Below are 24,159 nucleotides of genomic sequence, written 5' to 3'. Positions count from 1 at the left end.
ATATTTTCAGTTTGTCCTGGAAGAAATAATAGGTGTAGTTCAATTTTAGGCATTTCTGCTGTTTATGTTCCATTTACTCTTTAAAAGCTGAGATTGAGGACGGCGTTCTCTTTGTAGTGGCATGCAAACAGCTATTCTGTGACAGCATTTCGTTACATTTAAAGCAGAGTTTGAGAGTGAAAGATTTTGTCTACACCACGCTTGTTTTGTAGAAAATGAAAGAGATTAGTCAATGAAAAACAATGGAGGGACAGTGAAACACTCACAATTCCAGTATAAGAAACATTATGGGACCCGACTGTCTTCAGTAATAGATGGAAAGGGTTACAAAAAATTAGTATTTGCTGGGAAGGAGAATGGAATTAGGTTTTTTTGCCCAGTGTACACAAGGTCCTCTCTGATTTCAGGTTCACTGAACAGTTTGTTTTATTTCATGTGGTGCCTTTGCCGCAAGTGCTAAAGATGGGAGATGACACTCTTGTGTCCAGTCAGGAGTAACCTGGGAAATGGGTTTGTATTAGAGCTGGATGAAGGTTTTAAAGCTTCCCTCCCCCCCGCCACCCCCCTGAAGAATGTTATTTCTGGGTGAAATATATTGCAAATCTGGATTAGTGAGATCTTAAAAAAAGGTGGGGGGAAATAATATTTTCTCCAAATAGGAAGCATGAAAACTTATTTAACAGAAATTTGTAGTGCACGTCGATCCAGAGGCAACGCAGTGGATCATGTGTTCTTTGGTTGTGAGATGGAATGATCTAAGACTCTTCATGGTTCACTTGTCCTGAAAGGAGCAGCATCTCTTAAAGGCCTAAATACGCTCGGCAGGTGCTTCAGGAGAACAGCACAAGGCACTACCTGCATTTGCATAATCACTACAAAATAAATTTTATTAAGAATCATGCATGCCTGTTGCCAGTTGTTAAAAGGAACTTTTTCCACCACTAAGCTTCTGAAAACTTACAGCATAACTGGCACTCCTTATATTTTATTGCATTTAACATCTGCTCACTGAACATGAAAGAATTGGTAATAATGACAGTTGTGGAAAAAAAATAGGCTGGCCAAAATAAATAGTGTTTTAAATTCATTGTAAGAACTTGACTTCAGTGTGAAGTCTTTTCAGAAGGTATCTGTTTTTAGAACTGAGTTAAGGAGACAAAAAAAAAATTAGTATTTTGGTAAAGGTGAAGTGGTTATTTAATGTTTACAAAACATTAAATTTTATTTCAACTGTCCTGATGATGAATTTGATTTAAAAGTATACCATACTCTAGTGGGGGTGTCCCTGCCCATGGCAGGGGGGTTGGAACTCGATGATCTATAAGGTCCCTTCCAACCCAAACCATTCTGTGATATATTTATAGCGAAAGTATCTTATGTGAAATATAAAATAATATTCTAAAACAGTCACTTACCTATAAGAATGGTTTCAATTTTAGCTTAGTCTAACACTCAAGCCTTCAGGAGTTCACTGAAGTAAAGAGAGTTAATCTCAATTTATTTCTGTGTACGTGAGAATTTGGTCTTCTATTTCTGTATTCTACATTTATAACTTTCATTGTAACTTTTAAGATTATCATGCATTAAGATTCTTTAATATTTTATAATTGCAAATATGTGGTGGAATGGGAACCAAAAGCAGTGTGTGTGATTTGGCCAGAAAAGGCAAGGTGTGTGATGGCCATAGGCAGTGATGTACTGAGAGAGAGAGAGAGAGAAGAGCAAATCAGTAAAAACTAATTCCTGTAAAATATGTATAAATATCGAAGACAATGGAGACTCAAAGAAACGTTTTATATCAGATATAACTTGTGTTACTTTCGGTAACAATGTTTTCTGAATGCAGGCTAGTGAAGGATTTTCTTTTCTGAGTAATTTTTTCCTGAGTGTATTTTGAACTGGCAGAGAATTACTTCAGATATTATAATGAAACATCATATACAAGTGCATCTGATTTTAGTAGTTATTTTCTTAAAGTCTTTGTTGTTATCATCTACACCTCCACACACTTCTGGTAGCCGATTTGATAATTTAAGTGATAAATATTAATATGATTCTATACTTAGGCAATATTATGAACATATCTATTTCATTTAAATTGGCTTGCTCGAGAAGTCAGTTTCGCGAGGTTTATTTCTCTGAGGGGTTAGATATATTTCCTCATTTTTTGCGTTAAGTAGTTTCTCTTCAATATTTATGAGATGATAACAATGCAAAACATTTTTATTAAAATGGAGATATGTATGTATTGAATAAGACTGGACAAAGGTCAAGAGAAAAGTGAACTATAAAGAGAACTACCAACGAATAATAATAGCGTGACACAGGGTCTTAAGATAGAGAGGAATATTTATTCTTTGAAATGATAAATTAAAATTGACATATGAAGACATATTTCTGCGTAGAGATGTAGGCATGCCTCACATGATTTTCTCTGAATGTTGTCCATTCCTAAATTAAATTTCACCAAGATTAAACTTGTTTAGCTCATATGTATCGATTGAGTTAGAAATTATTATGGAAAATTGAGCATCTCAATTCTGTATGAAGTGCCTGCAAATGTAATCAACAGTCGTTAAAGGATTCAAGTTTCAGCAACTTATTTTAACATCTATAACATAAAATGGTGCTGGAAACTTGCAATTGTGTGCAATTGTGTATTAATAAATATCCATAGCAAATGTTTTTTACAGAAATAAGATTTTGAAGCAGTTTCTGTCATTTTATAGTCAATAGGATGCCAAAGTCTTCATCCTGTAGTTCCCTCCAGGCAACACTCATCAATAATCTGCTAAAATATGTAACTGTTTATTAGGGTTTTTAAATTAGAAATACGTTCTCAGTGGAACCAGAAAAAAACTCATGCAGCAAATCGGAGGAAATGACCCTTCGGTGAAGATGACAAATGACATCTTAAACCTCAAAGCTGCAAACTAACCTGATGCAGTGCTGACTGACATGCATAGGAAAAAAGCCAATCTCTAGTAATTTTCAAAGATGCTGAGAACCTGCTTTTACCATTGATTTCTTATAGCACTGAGGGTCTGTATTACCAAGGCTTTCAGGTCCCAGTGCATTCATTGCTTTACTTCGTGGTCTACCTGTATAGAAAACCAGCTTCTGTTAAAATTATTTGAGCTATCACACCCTGGATATTTATATTTTTTTCTAGCAACTTTAACAGTTGTAAAGAATTGTATAAGGTTCTAGAAGTGTTTAGGGACTCTCGGTCTTATAGAAATTCCGTACCTCAGGCTTTGCAAATGGAGGCAGTCTTCTTTTGGGATATTTACTGTTGCCCTGTAATAAACATTGTACCAACTTTGTCCACACCTGCTGTGTACATTGTGACCACACTGGATCATGTTGTACTCACATGATGCTGTTGTGACCAATTATGTCACAACAGAAGGCCATAAAGTGCCATAAAAAAGTTCAAAATTGTGTGTGAAAATTCATACCTGCAAAAACTATGTGCTGTTGAAAATAAAGTTGTAAACCTTGATTTGGAAGATCAGACAAGAAAGGATTTTGTTCCTTTGTAATTTAAGGGGATGCCTTACCTAAGGTCACAATTATAGAAGGAGAGACACTTAAAGGCCTCTGGGTAACTATTAGATGGGGAAAAGGACCTCTTTGTTCTTAAAATTAGCATAGCCATCCAGCTGGTAAGATCCAGTGCATGAGATCTTTAGCAGGCTACCAGAGGTACAGTACTGAAGTCAGGAATAATAGGGATTTCAGGTGATTTGATGCTTCCTGGAGCCAGACTGTCAACTGAGATTGCTATTGCAACGTGCCGCGGACCAGTTCTGTGACTGAGTGTACAAAAGGCAGCCAGGAGGGAGGTGGTTCTGGAGGGGATTCCAGCCAGGATGGAGAAACTGTTCATTGATGCCAGGCTAGAGGAAATCTTTGATAGTGAAGGTGAAATGCAACCTTGGGAAGAAGAATAAGAGAATCTTTCTTCTTTGCCCAATTCCTCACTGTGGAAGTCAGCCTCAGTTGGGTGATTATTATAGTAATTTCCCAACTGTCAGGAAAAGTTGTCTGTCTCAAAGATGGAAGAAACCAATTAAAGAATATTCAGGTAAGTTAGGTGTGGTGTGGTTTTTTGTTTTTTGTTTTTTTTTTTTCAGCCAACTGTTTCTAGATAGTTCCATGCCAAGGTATTTAAAGATTAAACTGATAATATTTTAGAGCCATTACTGTCTGTCTCTGTTACCTTGTGGAGAATGAGTATAGGTACTGGAGAACTTGAGTAGCCATAATGTCGGCTTTTAAAGAGGAGGGAGAGAGAAGTGTTGGTTGTGTAGGCTAAAGGGATGTGCTGTCATCAGAGTTCCAGTCGTGTTCCATACTGGAACAAGTAAATGCATACTGCATTTTTAACACCTGAAAGTACAAGAAGAATAGCTGTCAGCACGGATTTGTCAAAAAGATACACTCTTTTACTTCTGTAGTGGCCTTGTGGACACAGGAAAAGCCTTCAATGTTGTATTTCGCTTTTCATAAGGCTTTGCCACTTTCACGCAAGACATGCTTGTAAGCAAGCTGGGAAATATGGTAAACATGCAGCTACAATAGGCTGGGTGGAAAAGTAGAAACTGTGTTTAAGAAGTAGCTCACTATCAAAATGAAAAGATTTATTAAAAGGAGTTCTGCAGGGATTTGTCGTGACTCAGTGTTTTCCAGTATTTTCATTAATGATCTGAATGATGGAGTAGAGTGTATACTTATTAAATTTGCAACAATACCAAGCTGGGAAGGGCTGCAAGTACATTGCAGGACAGGATTAGAATTCAAAATAATCTTGACAAATTGTACGTGTCGTCTTGAAAAATAAGATGCTATTCAGAAACATCAAATGCAAGGTGTTTACACAGGAATAACAACCTGCACAAATATGGCATGGAAAATGGTTAGAGCACAGTTCCATAAACAAGATTATAATGGATTAGAAGTTATATATGAATTTATATTGCCATCCTCTTTAGGGAAAAAACCTCGTACAGACACAGAAAAAGCAAAGACCACCAGATAGCAAATAGTTCCAATGGTAAAATGTGTTGAAGAGTTGGTTTATGAATTGTGATCTCTTCACAGAGTTAAATTCATGACTTTTTGATATGTGAAGACAACTTTGATATGGCTTTGTACTCAAAAAATCAAGTTGTGAAAAAACACACAGGCTATACTCCCTTTTACATAACTTCTGTTTAATGATGAGGCTTGGGGCGTTATTTATTTATTTATTTTGCATAAAGCATACTAATTTGCTTGATTGAGTCAGGAGAGCCTATTGAAAGAGACCAAACCTGTAATAGGTCAGGACTTGTACTGATGGCATGCTAGACTGGGGGGATGGAGCCAGGCTAATGTCATATACCAACTTCAGTTAATTTTTAAAGAAATATCAAACACCAGTCTTTAGATCCTCTAGCAATGAAAATATTCTCCCGAAAAGTATTATTTATGTGTAAGGTAAATTGTATCCTAGCTCTTTGAGTCCACAGGGCTTTGAAACTTTCCTTTCTGGGATTACCCGAAATCCAGCCTGTCCCCTGTCCTTATATGTATTTTACCTCCTTGGTGTTACTTGTAAATTTTTGTATAAGCTTCACATTCCAATTTCAATTTGCAGTTATCCTTCTGCAGATCTCCTAGGCTCATCCATAGATTTCTGGATGATCATATGCTTTGTAAAGACACTGTTACATTGTCAAGCGTTTTAATACATTTTAAATGGTTTAGCCCTGTTAATTCTGCCACACACTTCTTTAAGGGGGTTTAAAGGTATGAATCTTTGATGATAGTGACTTTCTGGCTTCTGTTTTTCAGTCCTCAGTGCCCAGACTTGGAGACGTTCTTTGCTGAAACTGTAAATTTCAGGCTTTTGTGAACAAAAGTGACAAAATCAAAAAGAAACACCCAAAACATATCAGTGCCTGAATTTACCTACTTCACCCAAAATTTGTAGCGCCTTCATTTTAGCATCATCTTCAGAAACCTCACTGGCTTTTTGTTGTTGGCAGTGTATCTGTTCAGCTTCTTGGTACAGAAGTTGCTCCTAATGTTTTGGTATGCTAATAGTGCACAGTCCAACCCTCCGACTCCTTGTTTCTCATCATTTATGTTAATACAGTGAACAGAAGTTACTTTTTCCAATTTGCATTGATACAGTGTGCTGATTGTATAATTTCTTCCTGGGGCACCCTTTGTTCCTGAAGCTGAATGGCACCTTCAGAATTCTTTAATTCTCTTCAGATTAATCCAATTGACCTTAAATTCTTCTGGAGTATTGTATTTCAAGAGTTTCCAGTCCCTCATCCCCCACCTGCTCTCGTATGCCAAATTTCCTTCATATTTCTCTCCTTTTAAGGCCTGAAGGTAGAAAGTAATCTCTGTGGTGTTTATGGGTGGAACAGTTGTCTAAAATCTAAATTTTGAATTTTTGAGTTGGTTTTAGATAGCAAGAGATTAGCATAGAACATGTTTTTTGTCTCTTAACAGCTGTATGCCATGTTTGGTATTTAAATCCAGTCCTCGGGCATCTCGCCTGTTCTCCAGGACCTTTCAAATATGATGGAGAGCGGCCTAGCGATGGCTTCTGCCAGCTCCCTCAGCACTCGTGGGTTCATCCCATCAGGACCCATGGACTTGCAGATATTCAGTGTACTTAACTGTTCTCTAACTTGGTCTTCCTCAACCAAGGGGAATGCTTCCTTCATTCAGACTTTCTCCGTTACCTCCAAAGTCTGGGACTCCTGAGGGCTGGCCTGAGCAGTAAAGACTGAAGCAAAGAAGGCATTCAGTAACTCTGCCTTCTCTGCATCCTCTGTCACCATGGTATCTGTCTCATTCAACAGCGGGCCCACATTTTCTCTAGTTTTCCTTTTACCTCCAATATACTTGAAAAAATCCTTCCTGTTGATTTTGATGTCCCTTGCCAGGTTTAGTTCCAAGGAGGCCTTGCCTTTCCTCGTTTCATCCCTGCGTACTCAAATGGCGTTCTTGTAATCTTCCCAAGTAGTCAGTCCCTTCTTCCACACACTGTAAAATTCCTTCTTCCACTTGAGCTTTTTCATAAGCTCCCTGCTCAACCACGCAGGTCTCCTGCTTCACTTACCTGATTTTTTGCTCTTGGGGATGCACCAATCTTGAACTTGGAGAAAGCAATATTTGAATATCAGCCAGCTCTCTTGAGCCCCCCTACCTTCCAGAGCCCTAACCCATGGGATTTCTCCAAGCAGTTTCTTGAAGAGGTCAAAGTTAGCCCTCTCAAAATCCAAGGTTTCAGTCCTACGTGTTGTTTTGTGCGGACTACCCACAATCCTGAAACCTGTCTTTTCATGATCGCTGCAGCCAAGGCTGCCCCCAACCTTAATGTCCTCCAATAGTCCCTCTTTGTTTGTCGGTACTAGGTCCAGTAGTACTGGACTCTCCTTGTACCTCTCCTTGTTGGCTCCTCCACCACCCGAGTCAAGAAGTTATCATCAATACACTGGAGGAACCTCCTGGACTGTACATGCTTGTCTGTGTAGCCTTCCCAGCAGGTATCAGGAACCTGCTTATCGGCAGATAAGGACCTTTATTCGTAAAGTGTTCTTAGCACAGAAGTATAGGCAATACAAGAAATTGTAGATGTTTATACTTTGAATTTGAGAATATTTGCATTTATGGGGAAGATGGTGTTGCATTTAACTTCCTAGAATTAAATTTATATGTAGTTATTGCTGATGTAAATTATGTATCCTGTTTGAGTTCTTTTGCTTCCTCCTCAACAGGCTTATTGGTACTAAAACTGAGTGGTAAGGTTTATTTTATTTAAACATTTTTTATTTTGCTTACAACTGTTGTCTCTTAAAAGAAATTTGATAGTAGCAGGAGATGGGAGAGTTCTTTTTTTTTTTTTTTTAATGAAAAAAGTCAGAAAGACAGTCTGAACTGTTACCATTAGAACGTAAGAGAGAAACGAATACTTGGAAGATGAATATGCTCAGAAGGCAGAGGAAGGACAGAAAAAATAGAGGATCCTTTAGCTTCATTCAACTATTTTCTTTCCCCTTCTTTTTTTTTCCAAATCCCTTCTGCCAGTGCAAAAGAAAATAACTATGCTGTTTTTACACACCAATGCAAAATCTGTTTCTAGTGAATGTGTGCTTTACAAGTAGTGATTAATTAAGCACTGTATGATATCATTAAAGAACACAGCCCAGAAATTTCTATAATGCACTGATAGACCAGCATTGGTTAGTTTTACTTTTTGGATGAAGGATATAGTTTTGTCCTAATCTCTCTAGGTGTGTTATAATTAAGTTTGTTTGTTAAATTGTAATATACAGCAACGTCCTTCAATTTTAAAACAGCATTTTAAAACTAGTGAGCAGTATCCCTGTGAGAAGTACCATGACATGATCTTATTTAGGTGAGAAACAAAATCTGTAAAACTTTGTTTCCGGGTCTCACTTTTATGTCAGGCAACCTTCACCGCTGATTATACTCCTGTTCCATTTTACAACTCAAGGCCTTTTCCATAATGGTGACCATTTATCTAGACAAAATGACCCTCTAGTGCCCATTAGCACTGCTTATGAAATGGCAACTAGGATGTGATGTGTTACCTACCTCCTGTGGAGAAGTCCCAGTGGCCTCGGAATGAAAGTACTAATCTTATTTGAAAGAGTATAGTTTACTCCTGCAAGTAGACTGTTATTTGGACATGTAGATTCTGTTTCTTCTATTGGCAAACACTGATGAGGTTAAAGGGGTTTCAACAATATTATAATATAGGGAGACATATTTATTCATCATTTAAAAGTAGCTAAGAAAATAAACAAATAATAATCTCTTATTCTCCAGTTTATTCCAAATACATATTAGAAGTATCACTGAAAACATATACTGCTGAAACCAATACAGAAACAGACTTGATTTTCATGTATATCAGCTTCTGCTATTCTTCAGTACCTTTGTCTGAGCAGATTTATTTCCTTTTAGTCATCTTTTTTTTTTGAGAATTTAAGGCCACTACTTTATATTAAAAATAGCAGAAATACTTACAGTGAGCTTTAATTTGTTTTGCTTTGCCCTTCTAGCAGACAGATGATGCAGCACAGACCGATGGCCAACAACAGACACAATCTTCTGAAAACACAGAAAACAAATCACAGCCAAAACGGCTTCACGTCTCAAATATACCATTCAGATTCCGGGACCCAGATCTTAGGCAAATGTTTGGTGTAAGTACTCATACTTTATTTATGCTTTTTTATATTTGCAACAGCTATTTTATAGTATAGGCAATTATGAGAGCAGTATCTCTGATTTGGGCTGTTAAACCATTTTCAGTAAAGATTCTCTCTTTATTTATAACCAAACATCTGATTTGCCAGTCACAACTGGGAGAAGAAAAGTCTACCAATTCTCCTGTATGTGATACAGATGAGTGTATTCTATGTATTGTGCTGGTTTCTATTACATTCAAAAAAAGCTACCTACATTGGCTTAAAATATTGAATGCATATATGTTTCTGCTGTACACATCTGGATTTATACACCTATATTTATTGATTTTTGGAGAGCATGATGTACAGTAGTCAGTGCTTGACCTCATGAGCGTGGGACCCAAATCTATAGAGGTAAGACATGGGCTGAATTTAAACACGAAGTCCCGGCGTAGAAATCCTCACCCATCCCCACAGGTATTGTAGGTCCATAAGCTTCTAAATACTTCCAATTATTTTTCTCTAAGTCTCTCAATTTTTGCTTTTGCCCAGGCCATTAGGTGCCTTCCTGTGCATTGGCTGTATTTCACACATCTCATACATGCCATAAATTTTAGGCTCAAAACCATGAGAGGTTAGATGTGGTTTCTACTTCCTGCTCCAAGAACTCATATTTATTTTGAAATGTCACTAAATAAAATCTAGAGCTAGTACTTGATCTGCTATTAGAACCCAGCTTTTCCTTTCCAAGTTAGTACTCTTAAGCATTTGTGTTCCTTTTGCTTTCTTATTTCTGACTCACTAAAACTTAATTCTCTTCTGCGTTACAGTTTGTTATACAGTGCAGCATCAGGTACTTCATGGCACTGTACTGCTCTCCATCTTTCATGTTCAGTTCAGATAATTTTAAGTTCTTCTAATGTCTTTGTATGTGAGTTAAGACATTGTGTTTCAGTATTTATGTGTATGAAGTGAAGGAAAGAGTCACTGGAAAAAGAATCCTGGTACAGGGTTGGGAAATGAATGACTGTTTTCCCGTATCTGACTTGCTACAAGTAACCTCCCCTAAATGCAGCTTACAGCACATCAGCAAAGTAGCAGAAGGCATAATAATTAACCCTCTAGGGAAAGGTATGCAAATTTATTATTTAAATTAAACAAACCACTTAAAATAGATGGATTTTATTGAAAGTACATTAAATGAAAGGGGTTTTTTTTTGAAGGAAAGTAGTATTTTATAAGTGAATAAAAACTACGTTTCTTTTCAGCATTTCTAAGTCTTAGGTCTCAAAAGACTGACACTGGAGAATGGCTAGAGTTTTCCAGCTTTAGAATGACTTGGTAACGGTAAACTTGTAGCTTCTGAATTGATAGAAAAATGAAATTTCTGCAAGTGTGAGTTGAAATATCTGATGCGAAATATGGTAACTGCATCATCACCACATTATACAAATAGCAGATGACCTTTTTACATGGACATAAATACAGCAGAGGAAGATTGTTTAATCTTTAAGTCAGTGTGTGGTTATAGGCTAAAGTTGCAGTTAAAACATTAATTAGATGGTGAACGCAAGAACATTAAATAAGCCAAGGGATAACAAATGATGGTTGATTTTCATAACCAAGTTGAAACACTTTAATAAGCTAGAGAACGAATACTGCAATACTGAAGTATAGGTTCATTTCTGCAGTTCCTTGGACTGTTGTTAGATTAGTCTTCATTTGCCTGCCTCTAATTTCTGCCTTTTTGTTTAATGTATTATGTTACTTATCAGTGTTAACACTGATCCATACTGCATGTTAATGACATATGAAATAACAGAAATGACCCCGTGATACATTGCAGTGTCACATCACAAAATGTGTCATATCAGAAGGTGCTCTAACTAAACACTGCATGAGTCAAACATTTATTTTCTTACTAAGACAAGTCCAATAGAATCTTTTTGTTTGGGATAGCAACTATGGTCAAGTTTTGTGTGTGTAGAACAATGCCCAGATTATTGTGAGTGCTACCGTAAGGTTAATAGTAGTAACAGTTACTACTACTATTATAATAAAAGTACAATTCTGAGCAGGGAAAAATCCACAGCAAGTAAGTATCTGTTCTAGTTTTCAAAATTGTACTCTAGTAAGACAAGAATTGCTTAGCGGGTAAGGGTTATCCCTTTTCAGCAAGGGTGGAGAGAAATCCTCACTCCTTGAAGCCAGTGACAAAACTCCCAGCTCCTGTAAAGCAAAATTACCCAAACTCCTTTAGCTGTCCTGGAAAGCAGCCGCAAAAAGTCTTCTGAGACAAAGGTTCTTCAGGGGGAAGGATGACCGGAGGGTGACAATGTTCACGCAGCTGTTTATCATGTCTTGTTAGTGATGATTATTACACTCCAAGCAAATTAACCAGTAGCATATTACATGTGGGGGAAAAAAAAAAAGTGATGGCAGCTGGACTGGACGGGTCACAAGGAAGTAACCTACTGTGTGCAAGGACAAAATAAAAAAAAAAAAGTAATTTGGGACTTTCACATCACTGTGATCACAGTTTAATGATGATTTCCTCTTTGTCAGGTGGTTTCACTGAACTTAAAGCTCATGGGTGTCTATGTGGAATGATAGTGACAAGTGTAATGATACGTACAATTTAGTTGTAATATTGGTCTGGCTCCTCTTCAGTGTGTCTTTTTCAGTGCTTGACTTCTTTGATTTTATATTCTTTAACTTTTTTATATGGTGCACCATTTTCTGAAACAAACATTTATACTGTATATGATAGAAGTGTTGAAGTTATCTTGTTTTCATGTGACTTTTCTGTTTCTTTGCAGCAATTTGGTAAAATCTTAGATGTTGAAATTATTTTTAATGAGCGAGGCTCAAAGGTAAGCAGTTTAATTCACCCATGGAATGTTTTAATTTGTTTAAAATATTTGTATGAGTAAAAGGAAACAACTGCACTGCTGTAAAAAATAATGTCTGAAATTCCATGTTAGTGAAAACATCTTCTGCACTGTCATTCAGTTTCCTAAGCAGCATGAAAATCATTGGACTCATTTTATATCCTTTAAAGGGGGTAATTTTAGCTACTCCAAACTGTCATCTGTTTTATGGGAATGTTGATTTCTGCTGTCTGTATTCTTCAATGGTAATTATCTTGTTTATTTTACAAGATGAGTCCATACTTACAGATATTTGTAGGCAGGTTTGTATTAGTACAGGTATTTTTTTCCCCTATTGAAATGAAAGATGATAATGATACCTAATAACTATCCTCTTTAGTAATTAGCTGAGAAAATATGTGATTGCTCTAGATTATCTAAGTGCAGATGTTTTCCTCTTTAGTTAAAGCTTCAGTACACCAACCCTTTGAAAACAATCTATTTTAACAGTTATTTGACTAAACGAGTTCCTACTGTATTGCAAACATTTAATTTTTTCTGAAAATTACTTTGCCTTAAATGCATACTTCTATTTATTCAATATTTAAGAAATAAAGCAAGATAGAATGGCTATGACTGCATTAGCATCGTTAGCTGCCGCACAACTGTAGCCCAGTATGCTTCACCTGTGATATCAGCTGCATTATAAAGGTTTAGGTGTGTCATATACATGGTATCTTTTTCCTTTTCCTCCCATATCAGACGCACTAGAATGTTTATCCACCAATGGTCCAGTCTTCCTGTAACTCATATATGTTTTATTATTTATTAGCAGTGGAATTCTTTTCCTGTTATAGCGTCATCTGACATTTTTTAAGAATCACATATATCGTAAATCTCTCTTAAATCAGAAATATTTTAATTTTGTTAATTTTTCCCTGAACGTGTTTGTATTTGTAGTCTAAACTTAAAGCCATTACTTTTTTTTTTAATAGCTGAAATTTTCTGGTTTATATTTCAAACTTATTCTGACATTTATTAATTAGTACCCTTGCCTGCTAGCCTGAACCCAGTTGGAAAGTTTACTGCTTTTTCAGTAAACAACCAAAATGGATGGGATTTGGTGGCTTAGAATCTCCTAATTTGGCTGAAATTTATTAGCTTTAAGTTATGACTGTTCAATAGTGTGTGCAAAAGATGTTGATTGTCCAGAACCTGCTTCTACCGGACAGTCGTATAAATTTCAAAAAACATCCTGCTTGCCACCTTTGATTGGTTCTGTTGAAGATGGAGTGGAACTGAGTGAACATGTCACGGTGGTGGTGTACACATTTGTTTAGCCATTAAATCATACATATGTAGGACTTTGAACCACCGTGTCTGCATCAGACAGCATAAGTATAAGGCTTTTATAAAAGAAGGGGAGGGGGGGGTGAGGAGGTATTTCTGAATTGAGTTTTTTAATAGTGATCTTGCATCAGTGAAAACATCCTTGTGCTAAAAATAACCTCCTAGAAAGGATTTCACAAGGGAGAGATTTTTCTAGGTCAGCTTATAATGTCACTACCTCAGATACACACTTTGTGTTAGAGACTGAGACCTTATGTATGCTGCTTCTCGCTTGTTTAGAGTTATTTCAGCTATAGCTACACAGTATTGTTTTGGAGAAGTACCCTTAGATTCTCTCAATTAAATAGAAGTTAAAAAATAGGATTAGGAATAAGAGGAACATCTTTTATTTTATTTTATTTTTTTTTTTAATCTGATCGTTTCATGTCCATTCTATAGGATTTAAGATGCACCAGATTAAAGTCCCATTCCTGGCAGTGCTTATCTATGTTTTCATAAAATCCCACTGAAAATGAAAGGACTACTAAGTGGTCTCAAACTGAGTACAGGTAAAAAAGTTTGCAGGATCAAATTTCAAAGTTGTTTCTAGCTGCAGTTTTGCATAAAAGAATTGCTAGAATTTTTTCTTTGTTTTTTGTTTTTTTTTGTTTTATTCCAATAATTAATGTTTTTAAAGATTCTTGAAAAAACAACAGAAGTAATCTCATTTTCATACCATAACAGTTAAGAAAAATGGAATTGCAGATTAAAAAACATAACACTGCAGCACCACCATAAAGAATAAAATAATTTTGCAGAAGGGTGTCTTTCCATAAAAGAAACCCTGAAATAATACAGGTTTCATACTACAAATTTCTGTTTGTTTGGGGGCATAATAAAAATAATTAAGATATCTTTGCTAGAATTGTATGGCAACACCGATGCTTCTTTATAACAGTTGCAAGAGTGTCAGTGTTGGTTCGTTGTAGATCTTTCTTACAACCTGTGTTAAATAAACGAGGCTTACCTTTGCAAATTCTTGAAGCTGTTGATTAAAGTAACATTAAAAACTGCTGGTAACTTACCTTTCTGTGCGTTTACCACTCATCTTGGAAGGAGAGGTTGTAACACAGCTTCCAGTACTGTGCATATTTTAATGCTACTCTGCTCTTTGAACACTGAAGCTCTCCACAGAGCTGCAAATGGCTTTGTCTCGGGCAGAGTTGCAAGACTGCAAAGATACAGGAACATCAACAAGTACTGGTTTTTTACAGTTGCAAATTAACGCTCTGTACACCTATATAATACATAGAGACTTTCATAAATCTGGCTGTCTATATATTAATATATATTTTATTAACATACATTTCTTCAAATAAGAGCTCCAAAGCACTGCCCAAATTAAAACAGAAATTCTCAAGTACTAGCTTGGCTATTATTAAATCATTTGTCAGACTTTAAAAATAAAATGCAGAAATTTACATCACTGGTTAATAAAATACATAGTACACTAAGCTAAAATAGCTGGCGAATCAGGTGCATATAAAATTAATGTTAATGTGTTTGTGTAGATATTTTATTATGTGATGAAAGAATCTATGTTCAGTGATTGAGTTTCTGTGTCAGCTAGGTAAAATTAAAGATTTGCATAAATAATAAGAGCTTAATTTAAATGGTGTTAATTATGAGAATAAGTACAACATAAGAAATCAAAAAATTACAATGAGTATTCTTTTCAGAATCTTTGAAGTTTCTGTCTTATCTTGGCTTGTGGCTCCACTTTATATCTCTTTCTAATTTTTTAATATAATTAGGTTTTTATCTTTCCCTTCAGTTGCTTGAAAAAAATTAACTGTAGTGCTGTGAGCTAAGAAGACTGACTCAAAATTGTGACTAAACAACTCCCACCGAGTGTTTGCAATTCTGAGGAGGGGCAGTTGTTCCGCAGGGAGGAGAGGGGAGAACAAACAGAATTGGAGGAGTTTATGCCGTTGCACGGAGCGAGGCTCGTTGGATCCGTGGCTGCAGTGACGTTTTCTGTTGTGAAATTTTCTTAATGGCATCCTAAATTGTGAGCTTTTTTTTTTTTTTTTTACAGAGCTTTTACAAGATGGGAGGGAACAGTTGAAGAAGAAATAAAAGTTTACAGTTGAGGAAGGGTTTAGGTATAAAAAAAGCCTCTGCAGGCATCTAAAACGTAGGGATTAATACTGAGGAGGGGGATTGACTTTATCTCGAACGCTCCTTGTGCTTTGGGGAAAAGAGAGTTACAGCCTCGGTGTCTTGTGACAAGCGAGGTCGTGGCTTTGTGCTGAAGTTGTGGAGGGTAGAGCGGAGAAAACGTGTAGAATCAGGTGTTGTGAGAATGGCTTCAGCTGGAAGTGGAGCTGCTGATAGGGCACTTCCGAGCTCAGGCTCCAGTGGGCCTTTAAAAGAGGGGGAAAAAAAGACAATGTGTTTAAGCTGCTTTTAACAGAATGGAACATAAACTGCTGCTGTCATATAAATGTCACTTTCTATTTTATAAACTGGCATAAATAAATGTGTTCTTTGAGTAGGTAAAGTAACCCCAAAAACTCAAATAATGATCCTGATAGTTTCTTAACTTTTTGTTGATTAATTTTGTAGTTCATATCCATTGTTTTTCTCAATGCTAGGTGTCAGTTTGGCATTAGTTTGCATCTGATCTCTTCTTTGTATTAAATGTATAAATAAATGTATAAATACCTTCACTTCCCTTTTTTTTTCTTTTTCTTTCTTTTATTTTTTTTTTAATCAGTCACTATGTACATAATAGGTAGAACTGCAGAGAATAAGCGGGTGAATAGTGACCCCAAACCTTAGCGCCCGGACTGGGGAATGAGGGCTGATGCACGGCTTATTGCTGAGGAGCAGCACAGAGGGAAGCCTTAACTCCATAGGTCAAGCTAAAGTAACAGTAAAGAAAAAGGTTGTAGTAGGACTTCAAATAGTAGCAGCGATGCCTATGCTTTATAAAGTGGCTGTAACTTAACATGTTTCTTGTCAGGAAGCACTGAGGACAGAAGCTTATTTGTTTGGATGACTTAGGGAGAGCGTGCAAAGGCATTGTAGTGCTATTGTAAGAATTACTTCAAAGGGTTGGTGTATGTTTCTAAAATGTTTCTTCGATGTCTGATAATTTACCATTGTAAACAGTGTTTAATTTAACTTAGCGCAATAAAAAGAATTTTAGTAGGATTGGAAAAGTTTGTTTAACCTAATATTATAAAGCAAAACGTTTGCCATAGGCAGAATTTCATATTTGTCAAGTATTCTCCTGTCCCACTAACACGGGATTCTGGAGATTTACCAGTTGCATGTTCTGGATGTGGAAAGTAATACACGTAACTAGTAAATGAACCAGTTAAATTTATTCAAAACGTTTGCATTTTTATTCCTTTATCAGAGTTTCTTTTTCTATTCACATCATGTGATTTTATTTGATCTGTTAATACAAGAAAGTTTATACTTTGTTCTAAAGGTACTTTTGTTTTGTTGGTGGTTTTCTTTTCTTTTTTTTCTTTTATAAAAAAATAAGTAAAGGCTGTATAGTTTGACAACAGTTTAAGTTACCCTAGTGTTGCATGGGAACAATGTTTCTTATGATCACAAGAGCATGATTAAGTAGGCAATGTTTTAGAGTATATTGACATTCAGTGTTGAATTTTGTGCACATGTTTTTTATTTTGTTGAGATATCTGCATGTCATTAAAATGTGGTTCATTTTCTTTTCTCATTAGTTCGTTTTTTTCTATGTGAAGACACTGTAATTTATTTTAGTTTCATTTTCTTATTGTTAGATTTATTTTCCTCTGTAGTGACATATAGAAAGGTATTTTTGGTATCATTCTTTGAATTTCTCAGATGGTATTATCTAACTGATGACAGAAAAAATTTGTTCACATTTGTCGCTTATTTATTGCACATCTCAATACAATTATAATTTTTCTAATTTGCATGTTACAGAAATGAAGCAAGGACAAGAAAATAGTAAATTAAAGAGAGAGAACATAAGCAAACAAGTGGTCATTGACTGAAATAATAATGTGCATGTTGTTTTCCCCCCTTCTCCCTCCTGCATGCAGGGATTTGGTTTCGTAACTTTCGAAAATAGTGCTGATGCGGACAGGGCGAGGGAGAAATTACACGGCACCGTGGTAGAGGGCCGTAAAATCGAGGTGCATGTTCAAAATATTTTCCTTTTCATCTTTTTTATAAATGTCTGCTTCACTCTCATTTGTTGTTTCAGATGCATCATTGGTGTCTTCTGTGTGCTCCCCTTTCCCCTTCCCATTGTTTATATATATATATTTATATATAAAGAGAGAGAATTGGCCTTACTTGGGTTTTTTATTATTATTTCTTTTGTAATTATTATTATTATTATCATTATTGCTGAAAGGTGGATGACAGAATTGAAAAAAAAATGAAAGCTTTAATATTTTGAAGTTATTATTTTGGATGTTTTGTAAATCGATGGGTGCAGTAGATTCCAAAAACCAGCCAACAAAAAAAAGAAAAAAAATTGAGAACAACAACAAAAAAAAAAGTGTGACAGACAAAACAAAAACAAACAAAAGGTTGTTTTTTTATTTTGTTTTTTTTTTTTTTTCTTTTTTTTTCTTTTTTTTTTTTTTGCTGCAGGGTTGATGCGGGATCCACAGTGGCTTTCAAAAAATTCAAATTGGGAAAGAAGCATCCAAAAGATATACCAGAAAAAGAAACAAAGCCAGACTAGAGACTGACAAATTTTAACATTTAATTTTTAATGAAACCATCAGGCTACTTTGGCTGGATGGCCCGAGCCATTCATATCAAGTAACAAACCAACACAAATGCGTTTTACTACCACTGGATCCCCTTCAATACTGCCTCAGTCGTATTTGTTAGAATAAAAAAAATACCAATTGAAAATGCTGTCGTCTTTTGAGTAAGATGTTGCATATTTTGCCTTTTCATTTTCCCCCTTCGACGGTAGCGCTTAGGGCCCTCACCAAACTCTCAGTAACCATGGTAACTGTATACATACCCATGCTGGCGATGGTGCTGAATGGTAAGTGGAGAAGTCCATCTGCCGTTTCACGTATTTAGCGCTGATATACCACGTGAATTTTTTTGACTTGTTGTATTAAGTTTTCTTGATGCTACATTTTTTTCTATATTGGTACGCCTGTAATTGAGTGTACGTTTTAAGCAAGCCTGGGAGGCACTGATTGGATTGAGGATATGACTTCGTGCACATCTTACTCAGATTGTTAACTCCATATTGTGTTAAATAATGCACCCTCTTTTTATCCTTTTGTTAGCTGTGATTTTAAAGCTTGAATGATTTTGTTAATTCTTGCAATGAAAAAGGCTCTTGTTCCAAGTGTTGAATGCTAGATGTTGCTTTTCCAATGGTACTTCTCTTCTAAAGGGTTATGTTGCACACTGCTAAAATTCGTTTGTCCCTTTTTTTGACATTTTCTTTGTTTCCTTGTACCTTGTCTCTTTCCCTTCTACTCCACTGCATGTTCCTTCATATAATCTTTTTTTCTGTTTTGAGTATTTATTGTATCAGTGTTATCATGGAATACAAGCATGCTCTTAAGTCTTAAATTATGCAGTACCTTTTAATTTGCTTTTAATGTCTTTTTATTAAAGTTTAAATGATATGATGTTGCTTTATTGAAATGATTTGTAAGTTAAAATGGTTATGAAAGTAAATGTAATTACAAATAGTATGATTTTGTTATGCACCTGTTGCCTTCTATAAATTAAATTGCATTTTATTTTTACATGACTAATAGCAGTAATAATGCATGCATTTAATAGTAACACGAACCCTCCCTGTAACCCTTTCTAATCCAGTGTTCTATGTGCTTAGGTAAATAATGCAACAGCACGTGTAATGACAAATAAAAAGACCGTCAACCCTTACACGAATGGTAAGTGCATGAGATCTCAGTGCTTTGTTTTCATGTCAGTGCATGGGAAACCTCACTCTTCTGCTGAATGGGTGGACTCATCTCCTCATGAAGTGTCGCAATCCACATCTCCTGCATCTCCTTGGGCTCAGGCTTTGTCCAATGACCTAAACCATGATATGACTGGGCATAAATTCCATCTGTGTAGAGTTCAGCTAATTCACAGCCATGTGGGCATGGCATGCATCATTTTGCCTGATTGGAATCTGAGTGTTTAACCACAGGGGCTTTTGTATAGGGTCATACACCTGATAGGAAAGTGTTGTTCTTTTCTAGCTTTGTGCAGCGTTAATGTTGCGATGAATGAACTAATCAGAGGATTCAGTTTTGCTTGGACGATGGAGGTAGGCAGACCAGTCAGAAGAATGTCTCTGTCAGGCATGAGATACTTTTTAGTACCAAGACATGCATCTAGTCAGAGATAATTTTCTGTGGCTTCCATCCTCAGTTTGTTACAAGTAAAGGGCAAACTGTAACTCAGTGCTGTTTCCAGCTTTTTTTCCCTGGAAAAAACTAAATTCCAAGCTATCTAAAAATACTCATTCTAATACTGACCTAAGTTGGTATAAAGTTGTATCTTAATGATAGAAAAATAATCCATGGATATTTGAGGAGTTTGGAAGCAATAAATTTTAAAAATGTTTCCTTTGGCAGTGTTTGATCACGTGCTAGAGTTGTTTGCGTTTGCTAGTTCAGAAAATTCTAACAAGTTCGTAACTTAACAATGTCAAACAATAATACATTGATTCAAGTTAATTGCAGTTACATTTTCTAGTTTTACTACATTATGTAGTTATAATTATCTGCTTTTCAATTTAATTTTGTTTTTTCTGCACGTAGATAATTTTTTCTTATTTCTTTAGAAAAGAAATAAGATTCTAAAGATCTTATTTTCTATATCTGAGGTCTCATTAGTGAGGTTTTACTAAAACCCAGGGCAAACAGTGGCTTATTTTTTAATGAAAGAGTCACAATTTTTTCCTACCACAGTAAAAATAAAGTGATGGTTTTCATTTGATATGATGATTATGCTAGGTAAAATGATGTGGAGGAGTGTGAAATTTTCCTCATGCTTTCTCAGAAACTGTTTTCATCCTTGTTTTGTATGTAAATGTGGAACTTTGCAAATGATGCAGATGAGAAAATCCCCTTCATTTTTACTGGCTTTAAAACACCTGAGTGAGTCTAGCGAAAAAGACACGAAGCTTGAATAGGTCACATAACAAGATTTTGTTGCAGTAATGAGTTAAATTAACTATGTGCATATGATACTATGAACTTTGTCTGATCTATTGTAATGATAAAAGGGTAAAATTAGTTTTTCTATAAATTATGGTGTGTGTTTTCTATTCATATTATCCTAAGGCTGTGAAACTGTTAATTACCAAATAACAAGTTACAAGTCAGCACAGCTAGTGGTAAAGGAAGGGAATGCTGGAAATAGAGATGGTGTTTGGTTTTAGAGGAGGTTCACCTCTGTTTCCTGCACTGCAGGATTACTTAGGTCATACATTATCATTGATGACATCTACTGTTAAATGTTTCCCACTTGAAGTGGTTTGTGTCTGTCATTTTCCACCCTGTTCCATCTGGATCTCACCAAAAGTATGCAACATCCTGTTTAGTGCATAAAAATTAGCATTTATGTTTGTGAATCCATACATCCAAGGTATTGCATGCAGGATGTTCTTTTGCACACTTTTTGATGGGTATCCACCAAGGCAAACTCTGGTTGTAGTTCATACATTTAGATTTTATTGGTTTTTTTAGTGTCTGAGATCCCCTAAAGTAAACACACAAGGAGAATCAGGTTCTTCTTGCATAATCGTTACAAGTGACAAGGAATGAAGCGTAGACGTGCAAGGTGCTTCGTATAGTTTAATCAGTGCTTCTGTTGTCAGTCATGCTGACATTGTATGATTCTAGTTCTTTATCATTTTGTCAGAAATTATCCAGAACTGTAGCTGATTATTAAAGATTATTGTTGTCTGCAGTAAAGGTCTCACCTTTTAAATAACATAAGGCAAATTTTTCTGTGTTCTTCTACAAACATATTAACTTTTGCAAGATGCTTCTGGCACAGATAGCCAGAAGCTTTTTGTTTGTACATGCCTATCTCTTCAGAACCACTTCTTTTTTAATGTGTGGCTTTATTTTTCAAGGAGTATGTAGTGACTGATATGTTATTGGCAGGTATTCAAAATGTAGTTGGGGCACCTGTTGTATTACCTGAAAACATCAAGCACTAATATTTATTGTAACTTAAAAATAAGGTGCACTCGGTTTTTTCTTTCTTTCTTGAATACTGCTGGTTGGTTGATAACAGAGCTCACGTTGTAAATATGACTGCAAAAGTCAGTAGATCTTAAAGCACAAAAAGCAAGACTGTTTGGGGTTTTTTTTTAACTATATGCAGCTTCATTCAAATAAGTGGTTTGCTTTTGTGTCCTAGATGGTTTTTGAAATAAGTATGCTTTCCGGTGACTTTTGATGATTCCTGAAATGAGCAGGTAATAAATGCTCAGTTGCTAGGAGAGCTCTTTCTGGGCAAGTTTGTTATCAGACAGGATGATTTTGATGGCTGACCTCATGTGCTTTGGAGATAGAACTGCCTTTTCTTTGCAAATAAATTCATTGTCAGGAGTTCTGCTTGTTGGCAAAAATATTTTGGAGACATTTTTTAGGTGTTCCAACCTGTCCTGTTCACAGTTACGCTTTCTTCTGATGCTCACGTTGCAATTCAGGATGCTCATCCAAGTGTTGTGGAGAATAGAGAACTATGTGCAAGTAGATTCAGAGAAGCACAGCAATGAATGAGGAACACAAAACAGCGATCAGTAGAGGGATACGTATGTTTTGAAGTTTATACTTGCGGTGTCTTGAATTTGAGCCTTCTGTTGATCTAAACTTAGATTCAAGTTCACAGCTGGTGACTATTACCACCATAGAATTCCCTCCCACTCCCCTTCCTTCCCCTCTGCAAACAGGAGGAAGGCAAACAGTGTCACAGGGATTCTTCCCTGCCAGAGCATTCCTCCAGCCACAGATGCCTGTCTGGCCTGGGAGGTGATACAATAATAACATCTCCGCATCGCTGTGCCCCGCTTTCTACCAAAGCTTGTTACACTGTGCAGCACGATTGTTTCCTTCCCTTCAGCACGTTTACCCTGTATTTCTTTTGAAATACAGTATGGGGTGGGGGTTTGGGGCAGGCAGAGGGGTTGTTTGGTTCCTTGTTTGGTTTTTAAGTTTTGAGCTTTTAGAGTTTCAACTTGAGGAGGAGATTAATATTGCGACAGTGAGAAAAATGCACAAAATTACACCCACTGCAGAGAATGTGCCTCCTCCAGCTGCTGAAGTAGGGTTACTTGGCAGATGCTCGCCCGGATACATCAACTCCTATCACACTTGATTAACCCACACAGCTATGGGCCAGCACATTGCTGGCTGACAAGATAAAGTTAAGTTTAATTACTGTTATTTTCACGATGAGTGTAGTATTTCCTGTATAAGGTCCAAAAATTTAGATGAGACAGCCATCACTGTGAGAGGTGAGGAACTGAAAGATGAGCATAGCTTTCAGCTGTGAAGAGCAATCTGCGTCTTCTAAGATTTTTTCATTCTCTCGGACAAGTTGTGGCATTCTTAGTGTAACTTAGAAGCTGAGAGGTGTCTATCACCTTCTTTGACAGCAAAAGCTGACATCTGAAATTCAGTCCAGTCTTTCATTCTGGATGGCGTTGATCAGTGGTCTTTTGAGGAAGTAATGAATTTCAAATACTAAATACTCCCTAGGACGCAAAAAGTTAGATATTTTTTTACTGAAAGTCTCAAAATTTGGATGATTTTTCATCACACAAAACTTGGCTGAGAGTATTTGTTATACCATGACATTCTTGAGTATAATCCTGTAGTATGTAAAATTGAAAGGTCAGGTAAAAATCCTTTGTAATTTTCAGGAGGAAAGGAATTTTAACCCTTCTTGGTTGGCCATTTGTCAGCTTCCATAATTGTCTTTTAGGTACATACAGCAATTGCAATTACTTCAGCAGACCAATTGCATGCAATGCTGCTCTTTACTTCGTAATTATTAATGAATTGCATTTCAAAAACACCCCTCACCTCTGTTACTGAACCGTTAATTACTGGTAAATAGTTACTGTGCATCAGATAGAGATAGCAGTATTTTTCAAGGGTGGGAATAGTTTTCTTTTGTGTTATTATTGAGATTTTTGTATTACACTTTTTCAATCTTCTAATGCATTATGGTTTTATGGTCTTCTACTGTGCTACATGTTATGGCCAAGGCAGAAAGAAACCTCAATACAATTTGAATTTAAATTCTTCTAGCCTGGGCTCTTCTGATTTTGAAAAGCTTGTTGTCCCTGTTTTGATTGTGTTTTGTTTCCAGCAGCATAGTTATAGGATCTATTTAAAGTACCATAGCTCTTAAGTTTACAAGATGCTTTAGTTTGGGGTTGTTTTTTATTTTTCTTTATTCCCATTTACAAATGGTGCTTCCCACTCCTCTGATTCAAGTGTGCTTTTGGAAAACCCCTAATTTTTCGGTCCTGGTACTTCAAATAATTGTTCAAATGTGGTTTTTTTTTTTTAAAAAAAAGTGTGGGTGGAGGGATGTTCTGTGGAGTTTGGTATTAACTGGGAGTGGATCTACCTGTGGACTGAGCAAAACACAATAATTGGCACGTTACCGCAGCTGAGAACACTGACGAGTTTGCCAGTGTT

At 36.2% G+C, this 24,159-nt stretch overlaps 1 protein-coding gene across 10 annotated transcripts in view; it reads left to right on the top strand.

The window, feature by feature from the left end:
- RBFOX1 (RNA binding fox-1 homolog 1) overlaps positions 1 to 24,159 on the top strand; it is a 1,256,716-nt gene that overhangs the window by 1,151,595 nt on the left and 80,962 nt on the right. For 9 of the 10 annotated variants that reach the window (XM_074158514.1, XM_074158519.1, XM_074158515.1 and 6 more), the window contains 4 exons: positions 9,099 to 9,242; positions 12,047 to 12,100; positions 17,533 to 17,625; positions 19,314 to 19,374. In XM_074158514.1, the coding sequence (XP_074014615.1) occupies positions 9,099 to 9,242; positions 12,047 to 12,100; positions 17,533 to 17,625; positions 19,314 to 19,374 (352 nt within the window). The remainder of the gene's footprint in view (positions 1 to 9,098; positions 9,243 to 12,046; positions 12,101 to 17,532; positions 17,626 to 19,313; positions 19,375 to 24,159) is intronic. The other variant, XM_074158522.1, reaches the window with a different exon arrangement.

This window comes from Numenius arquata, chromosome 14 (genome assembly GCF_964106895.1).
Source record: "Numenius arquata chromosome 14, bNumArq3.hap1.1, whole genome shotgun sequence".
In the NCBI taxonomy this organism is placed as follows: Eukaryota; Metazoa; Chordata; class Aves; order Charadriiformes; family Scolopacidae; genus Numenius; species Numenius arquata.
Note: the sequence above shows the minus strand (reverse complement) of the source record. Positions and strands in the feature narration are given on the sequence as shown.